The 9,560-nt window shown below is 37.2% G+C and overlaps 1 protein-coding gene across 4 annotated transcripts in view; it reads right to left on the reverse strand.

Annotated features, from left to right (window-relative positions):
• The window catches only part of LOC110467238 (phospholipase DDHD1-like), a 42,107-nt gene that overhangs the window by 23,503 nt on the left and 9,044 nt on the right, over positions 1-9,560 (reverse strand). For all 4 annotated transcript variants that reach the window (XR_002464832.1, XM_021524268.1, XM_021524267.1 and 1 more), the window contains exons 2-7: positions 6,016-6,171; positions 5,123-5,251; positions 4,438-4,576; positions 3,376-3,491; positions 2,697-2,803; positions 102-213 (exon numbers count right to left, since the gene is read on the reverse strand). Coding sequence is in view for 3 of the 4 variants with exons in the window: in XM_021524268.1 (XP_021379943.1) it covers positions 102-213; positions 2,697-2,803; positions 3,376-3,491; positions 4,438-4,576; positions 5,123-5,251; positions 6,016-6,171 (759 nt within the window). In the remaining variant the exon portion in view is untranslated. The remainder of the gene's footprint in view (positions 1-101; positions 214-2,696; positions 2,804-3,375; positions 3,492-4,437; positions 4,577-5,122; positions 5,252-6,015; positions 6,172-9,560) is intronic.

The following is a 9,560-nucleotide window of genomic DNA, read 5'->3' on the forward strand; positions in this document are numbered from 1 at the left end:
CCTAGGGAATGAGCAATGATGGATACTGATAGAGCAGATGTACTGTCTTACCTAGGGAATGAGCAATGATGGATACTTATAGAGAAGATGTACTGTCTTACCTAGGGAATGAGCAATGATGGATACCTTCCCTCCATTAGCCAGAAAGTATGGATTTCTCTTACAGAACATCTCATGAAGCCTGTTGAGCTCGGTCTGTAGACTGTGTGTTATCTGTTGGTGTAAATGTTAGAAATTAATTTTACCTGAAACTAATACAAGAAACAATTATACAACCCTTGATACATGTACATATCTGATTACTTCAGTTAAAATTGGAAATCACGCCAAAATCACATACTTCGAAAGATTACATTTTTTGTATAAATACTGTATGTGAAACAAGAGGCCCAGAGGGCCTGTATCACTCACCTGGATATCTAAGCAATCATGGCAAAATATTCTCCAAATGAGATCCAAGGGAATATGATGGACCTTGTAGTATAGCTGAATTAGATTTGTCATGCCCAGCAATTTTATGTATGGTTATGGGGTGGGGATCTCAACGGTTTCCAAGCTGTGACTCAGAAACTAGGTCCCTAGGGTTGTGGTCAGACCCCAAGATCAATTCTAATATCATGACTGCATTCATCTCTTTATGCCTAGCAATTGTATTTATAGTTTTGGGTTGGGGATCTCAACTGCTTCCAAGCTGTGACTAAGAAACTAGGTCCCTAGGTGTTCGGTCAGACTCCAGGGTCTATTCTAATATCATGACTGCATTCATCTCTAGATGCCATGCAATGCTATATATGGTTATCGGGTGGGGATCTCACATGTGTCATCACCTCAGACCTGTACAGTATGACATGAGTCATCATCTCTGACCTGAAGGGTGTTACATGTGTCATTACCTCATACCTGTAAAGTGTGACATGTGTCATTACCTCTGACCTGAAGGGTGTGACATGTGTCAATACCTCTGCCATGTACAGTGTGGCATGAGTCATTACCTCAAATGTGTCATTACCTGTACAGTGTGACATATGGCATTTCCTCATACCTGTATGCATGCATCACTAACTGAAACCTCTACAGTGTGGCATGTGTCATTACCTGATCAGACCTGTACAGTGTGACCTGTGTTATTACCAAATCAGACCCGTACAGTGTGACATATGTCATTACCTGATCAGACCTGCACAGTGTGACATGTGTCATTACCTCAGACCTGTACAGTGTGACATGTGTCATTACCTCAACCCTGTACAGTGTGACAGGTGTCATTACCTCATACCTGTACAGTGTGACATGTGGCATCACCTCAGACCTGTACAGTGTAACAGGTGTCATTACCTCAGACCTGTACAGTGTGACATGTGGCATTACCTCAGACCTGTACAGTGTGACATGTGGCATCACCTCAGACCTGTAAAGTGTGACAGGTGTCATTACCTCAGACCTGTACAGTTTGACATGTGTCATTACCTTAGACCTGTACAGTAAGACAGGTGTCATTACCTCAGACCTGTACAGTGTGACAGGTGTCATTACCTAAGACCTGTACAGTGTGACAAGTGACATTACCTCAGACCTGTACATTGTGATATGTAATTACCTCAGACCTGTACAGTGTGACAGGTGTTATTATCTCAGACCTGTGCAGTGTGACATGTTTCATTACCTGAGACCTGTACAGTGTGAAATATAATTACCTCAGACCTGTACAGTGTGACATGTGTCGAAACCTCAGATCTCTATAGTGTAACATATAATTACCTCATACCTGTACAGTGTGACATATAGTTACCTCAGACCTGTACAGTGTGACATATAATTACCTCAGACCTGTACAGTGTGACATATAATTACCTCAGACCTGTACAGTGTGACATATAATTACCTCAGACCTGTACAGTGTGACATATAATTACCTCAGACCTGTACAGTGTGACATATAATTACCTCAGACCTGTACAGTGTGACATATAATTACCTCAGACCTGTACAGTGTGACATATAATTACCTCAGACCTGTACAGTGTGACATATAATTACCTCAGACCTGTACAGTGTGACATATAATTACCTCAGACCTGTACAGTGTGACATATAATTACCTCAGACCTGTACAGTGTGACATATAATTACCTCAGACCTGTACAGTGTGACATATAATTACCTCAGACCTGTACAGTGTGACATATAATTACCTCAGACCTGTACAGTGTGACATATAATTACCTCAGACCTGTACAGTGTGACATATAATTACCTCAGACCTGTACAGTGTGACATATAATTACCTCAGACCTGTACAGTGTGACATATAATTACCTCAGACCTGTACAGTGTGACATATAATTACCTCAGACCTGTACAGTGTGACATATAATTACCTCAGACCTGTACAGTGTGACAAGTGGCATTACCTCAGACCTGTACAGTGTAATATGTGTCATTACCTTAGACCTGTACAGTGTGACACATAATTACCTCAGACCTGTACAGTGTGACATATAATTACCACAGACCTGTACAGTGTGACAAGTGGCATTACCTCAGACCTGTACAGTGTAATATGTGTCATTACCTTAGACTTGTACAGTGTGACATATAATTACCTCAGACCTGTACAGTGTGACATATAGTTACCTCAGACCTGTACAGTGTGACATATAATTACCTCAGACTTGTACAGTGTGACATATAATTACCTCAGACCTGTACAGTGGACTTGTATAGTACAGAATGTCCATAGCACTACTGTTTAACACTGTCCTGATCCCTCGAAGCTTGTGGGGTGTAATGGAATCCACTGTGTCTGGAACACAACAAGTTACATTGTAAGTGACAGACAATTCTACATGAATTGCATTAAATTCTCCAGAATTGTTTTTAGTTTCATCAAATAAGAATACACTTTACAGAAAATACTGTATACCGGGACATTTTGGCAGCAGTTTAACTTTCGACTTTTTTGCCCTCCATAATGAGGGCAAATTTATTACAACAGCTACTAATAGTATACAACATATAATATGTAGTAAATTAACACTAGGCAATCATAGATTCTATCGGCAAAGGGCAAATATTTGATTTGGCAAAAGTGTCCTGGTATACAGTGATCTAACTATGAACATGTTTAATTATTGATGTAACAGCTCTTACAAATAAAACAAAGATATTGTTACCTGTGAACGTAAACGTTTGTGTTAAAAACAAATGTAATAGATTATAAGGATGTTATAATCTTAGTAAGTTATTTCCAGTACTCCAAAAATAAAAATATATTTACATATATTGATCAAGAATGTTACTATGATAAATCACATATGCCCTCTGTATAAAGTGTCCATCAGGGGGAGTTATTGTTAAAGTGTTTAGATACAGTACCTCCATCAAGTTTTAGTCTTGTTCTCCATTCCACAGGCAAGAATTCAGCTCTCTGATTTAGTTCATTAAAGTTTGGAAACAACTTTTGTTTCAATATCTTCACTTGATTTCTCAGACTGAAAACAAAATATCAAATAGTTCATTAAAACAGTTCTAAAGATTCTCCAATCTGTATAACCCTAACTTCTAACTTCTAACGGTCTATAATGTTCCTTAATAAATACCTATGTAATCTTTCTACATTTAAAGACAGACAAATAATTGCTTGGCAATTTAATACCAGGTGCTGTCCGCTAACCAATAAGTTCTCACTATTTGATACCTGGTATTCTTAACAGCTCCACCATTCCCAATATCTTTTTCCCTGGACCTACTATACAAACATTAAAATCTGTTTAGACCCCACTACCCATTTGTAATCAATTTTCAGTGACACCCCCTCCTAAATATTGAAAACTTGATGAGCCCTTTTGTAGTATTGTAAAGATGAAGTTTGCTGTTGAAAAAAATATGGCATTATACCAATACCTGCTTAATAAGGCCATTTTGTACATGTACTTGCTAATTACCCTTACATGTGTAATGACACATAGAGTTTTAGTTATTTGAGTCCTATACGGTAACTTAGACCAATATCACACTTCCTATACAATTCTCTGTACACTCCAAGTACAGTCTTGGACTAATTCTCTATGTGATACAAACAAAGATCTTATATGTATAAAAAAAACACAATGTATAGAAACAATTTACAACCTATGTAGCTACATATATACATATGGTATATATCTATTCCACAGGCAAAACAATATTAAAATGAAGACATTTGTGAGGATGGTGAATGACTTCATCGGTATAAATTCTATTTACAACACCCAAGACTACCATCAGAACTCTCCTTAGATTACTCCTGAGAGTCCATACTCTAGAAATAATTACTCCAGAGAACCTTCTCCACACCAAATAATAACCATAACATATGGCCACGCAGCCTTTTTATAGATCTGGTGTAGGAAATGTCAATAAACAGTTTGTGACTGGAATGTGAATGTTTCCACTTACTCTTGACAACGATTGATTATATTGCCGGTCTCCATTTTCTGCCCAATACCATGGATGACAAACAGCAAATGTGAGATGTCTGGGGGTTTATCGTCCATCACCGCCTCATAACGATATCCTCGCCGCAGACGCCTTCCACCTAAGGGCAAGATAGGCATTAAAGTTATTCAATTTGATACCTATATTATAGAATTATCTTGAATAAAATCCTATGACATTATCGCAAAACCATCAGGAATCAATGGATACACTGGAGTGTCACACACTGTAGCTCAATGTCTCACTGTCACTGTAGTAAACTGTAAGACCTGGGATTGATCATGTAATGAATATCTTTTCGCAATAAACATGTTCATTTTTTACATCGCTTAGGACACTTTCGTAGTAGCAAATACAAGATTCCTGCAAGGATAGGTCAGAATATATAGAAATTCATTAGTAGCTAGCTTCCACTTGTCTTAACCCTTTCAACACTGTAGACCATAATGGACTCATCCAGATCAATTTATGGTAGAGGTTATTAAAGTTACATAGGGGTGAAAGGGTTAAACCTGATTCTGAAGGGAGGCCCCAATCCAATAACATTCAAAACCATCATTTTACAAGTAGACAGTGTATGGTTCATGTATTAAAACTATTATATTACTAGAGCCAGATGTGATTATACAATGTCATTTATACTTACTTTTTGCAATGCCGATCTTGTTGCTCACCGATCTGAAAATTTTAGATGACGCTGATTCACTGAAGAGAAAGATCTCATCAACTGAATTCCAATCTATGTAGAATTCTGGAAAGTTTTTCCGCTGAACAACTGAAAAGATAATGCAGAAATGTATTTATAGCTGCCTAAAGATAAAAGTACAAACAGGGAATATACTGTCATTTTAATTGCAAAAGGTGATAAATCAAATGGAAACTCCATAAAACTGATCTGGTTATCAAACAGTTTTTTACATTTGATTTGTATTAATAATTAGTCTACTAGATTCAGAAAGGGAAGAGGGGGAGCAAGATACTGTAGACTGGGAAATTTTATTCCAGTGAAATTTTCGCTCTTTTACGATGAAATAAACTTTTGTCCAGTGTTAATTTCGTCCTCCACATTTAATTACTATGTAAATTATTTTGTTTACTTATATTCGCTGTAATGCTAAATTTGCCCTCATTACAGAGGGCAAAGGTGAAAACTTCCTGGTACACTGTATGTACCAGTTTGAAAACAATAGCAGTGTATATTATAGGCCTACCTAGTTTCCTGCCCTTTGATTGTGGTATATTATAGGCCTACCTTGTTTCCTGCCCTTTGATTGTGGTATATTATAGGCCTACATTGTTTCCTGCCCTTTGATTGTGGTATATTATAGGCCTACCTTGTCTCCTGCCCTTTGATTGTGGTATATTATAGGCCTACCTTATTTCCTGCCCTTTGATTGTGGTATATTATAGGCCTACCTTGTCTCCTGCCCTTTGATTGTGGTATATTATAGGCCTACATTGTTTCCTGCCCTTTGATTGTGGTATATTATAGGCCTACCTTGTCTCCTGCCCTTTGATTGTGGTATATTATAGGCCTACCTTGTTTCCTGCCCTTTGATTGTGGAGGTTGGTTGAGTTTATGTCCCATATACTTGGCAATATGTACAGATTCTATCTCCTGAGCATACTCGTCCTCAACTGGCTGCCAGTAATCGTCATAGAACCACAAGCCTCGCCTCATTTCTGCCACGTCGTCTGGTAAAACAATTACACAATGTAGTGGTGAATTATTGTAACATACATAATGATTTACTATTTCTCAAATCTCTTAACAGCAATTTTGGTAAAATTGACACTAACATTGAAAATACAAAAATTAATGTTTGGTTTGATTTGCTTGTTTGAGTTCGGTCCAGTTAACAGTTATGGTCATTTAAGGAGGTGCCAGGCTTTGATGGTGGAGGAAAACCAGAGTACGTACCAGGAGAAAAACCACGGACCTACGGAGAATACCTGGTAAATGCCCTATGTACGTCTCAGACCCATGACCCTTTGGTTGAAGGATAGTGATCATCGATGGTCAGACACCTTAACCACTGGGGCCAATAGTTGATTTTCTGAATATCATACAAATAAACCAAGAACATTTGAAAAGAGGAGGCTACCAACCAAATATGGTTGATATTCATCACATAATTCCAGAAAAGAAGTTGGTTTAAGCAATTTTACCAGTTTATTCACTTTTGCCCCAACCCTCAACCACCTAAGGATGATTCATTGAGAAGTCATCTCCAGTGAAATTCTGTTCAGCAGTTGAGAAGATAATCAAAGAATTTGTTGACCCACCCAAGTTAAGGATGACAGATGGGCAATTGCCAGCTGTACAGCATAAAAGTCCTTTACACCACTGACCAGGTGAGATAGAAATAAATGAATATTACAAATTAAAACGGAACTATACTACAAAAGGGGGTCATTCACTAAAAAAAATAACAAAAAGGGTTAATCACTTAAAATTTTTTAAAAAAATCCAAACAGGGATAATTTACTCGAAATTCACAAAAGAAGGGGGTGACTTGTTAGAAATGTATGACAAATGATAACACAACATGAATTGACATCATTGGCTAAATTAATTACCAATATTAATGACATAATTAATTTACAATACTGATGACCATCCTGTTCCACCATGTATTATTGTCACCCATTTGTATATATTTATTCTCTACACTGTATTGTTTATTGTCATTGGGGGCCATCACTAGAAATATACATGAACAATGTACTGCCAAAGAATTAAACAGAAAAATGTAGCAATTTTTTCCAAAAAGACTGACAATTGGTAGGAATGGATTTATTTTTCTTATAAGATAAATAAATTCCAAAGAAGAAAAAGAGGATGGGTAAGATTTACAAATGTAGTAGGAGAAATATGGTAATTATATTGAGACTGGACTTTCACTTTTTATTAAGAAAAAAAATAACAGAATTAACACAAAAAATTATGTCTCAAAACTTCAAAGTCCCAGCACTGTAACTAAACTAAAGATAGAAAAGAGCCACAAACTTTACATTTGGATCTGTACTGCTGTCCACACAAGCTGACTAAGCTATGGTATAACCCGAGTCCAGCGTCACGCATTACAGATCTATACAGCTACAGAACCTGTAAGTGCTGGCCGACAGATTGGTCTGCGACCTTTCGTTATGAAGAAGTACTACTGTGAAAATTAACCTAGGGATTACGAAATGAAATTGAAGAGGAATTTTATATATAAACTGGTTAGACAATGTGTTACTAACAGAAAGGATGCATGGAGCAATGGAAATGTGGGAAACAATCAATAAATAATCAAAACTGATCACGAAGCTTTCAAGTGTTACTGGATCATCTAAATGAAACTCATCATGTTTACGAGGGAGTTTCATGTTTATCCCCCATTATACAAATTGTGCCTTGAACTGTTGACGTTTACTCTCGAATCCATTGTATAACTAGTGGTAAACCTGAAGTGTGACAGACACGCCTCCAAGGATTACTGACTAATGGTCAAACCCTAGAGCAGATCATACAAAACATGAAAAATCGAAACAAAATCTCTCTGCTTCTTGGATACAGAATCTAGATATGCAGTCATCAGTAAACTTTAAATGAAAAAATTAATAACTTCTTCCTTTCAGCTAAATTAGAAACATGAAACACTGCACACTGGAGTAATATACTGAACCAGTTAAATCCATGCCGTGACAGACACAGAAAATCCAATTTCCATATGCTAATATTTAAGAGCTGTCATTCCTTTCTGTGATAATAACTGCATCCGTTCAACTGGAAGAGCGAGATGATCATTTAACTGCATGTGTGTCCCTTTGATGGACAGTTGAGAAATCAGCAAAAGAGGAGAAATAAGGAAACAGTTTTTAAAGATTATTACTGAGAAATTGCAGGAAATCTAAATAATTGAAAACCTAAGATTATTGATGTTACGTAAGAATTAAAATACACTGAACCTGTCTAAATTGACCCTGTCTAATCCAGATCCTTGTCTGTACTGGCTCTGATGTTTGGACCATGCAGGTTTCCATTGTTTTTGTAATTTTCGTCCTATTTACAGCTAAGGACATTTAAGACGAGCCAGGTTTGGTGGTAGAGGAAAAACAGAGTGCTGCGAGAAAGCACCACAAACCTGCAGCCACTACCTGGTGACTTTCCTACAGAGGCATTGAACCTGCCATCCAGTTGGAATAGTGATTGTAGACGGTCAGATGCCTTAACCACTCAGCCATCGCAGCATTGTCAAGTGTAGTATACAGATTTCTTGCATACTAGACCGAGATATCCGCATTTCCGGCGGAGCTGGAAAATTCTATCCATCCCATGGGTCTAGATCGCTTACATGCGCAGACTGTCGGGGGAATTATAGTGACCTTTTGGGGTCACACTTTTGTTTGTGACGTCATTTTATGACGTTTTGGGGTCAGTCAGGGTCATTGACGTGACAAGCAATTGCCATCCATATGCAAATGAGAAATGTGCGGACAGCTTACAACTTTACTAGAAAAGCAGCTGTTTTAACGGGTTTTAGGTAATAAGCAAGAAATAGAATCCATCCCTGATGTGAGATAAGGATAAGGTTATTCAAACCATCTTGATAAAATATTGAGCAAAAGACCCTCGGCAAAGCCTCGGGTCTACTGCTCAATATTTTCTGCCTTGGGTTTGAATAACCTTATTCATACCTCACATCAGGGATGGAGTCTATTAGTCAACCTTACCACACCTTCCTTGAAAACTTTTACAGATCTTGCTATATTAATCCTTGATAAAAAGCCATGTTCATTCCAGCTGCTCTGTTTTTCTCATTTGACAATCCCTCAACAGAAAATAGGCAATCTGGTGACTTTCATTTACATGTATGATAAAGTATATGAATTACAAATAATTAAACATTAAAATTCAATGTTTACATTATTTATCTAATCTTAAATTGATATTACTTTTTAAAAGGTATTGAATAAAATACATAATTAGTCAGAATTTTGATATTCAACATCACTGTAAGTCTGTTTACAGACCCTGTATAAACTCTGTATACAGACCCTGTATAAACTCTGTATACAGACCCTGTATAAACTCTGTA

The sequence above is a fragment of the Mizuhopecten yessoensis genome, unplaced genomic scaffold, assembly GCF_002113885.1.
Source record: "Mizuhopecten yessoensis strain PY_sf001 unplaced genomic scaffold, ASM211388v2 scaffold11167, whole genome shotgun sequence".
NCBI lineage: Eukaryota > Metazoa > Mollusca > Bivalvia > Pectinida > Pectinidae > Mizuhopecten > Mizuhopecten yessoensis.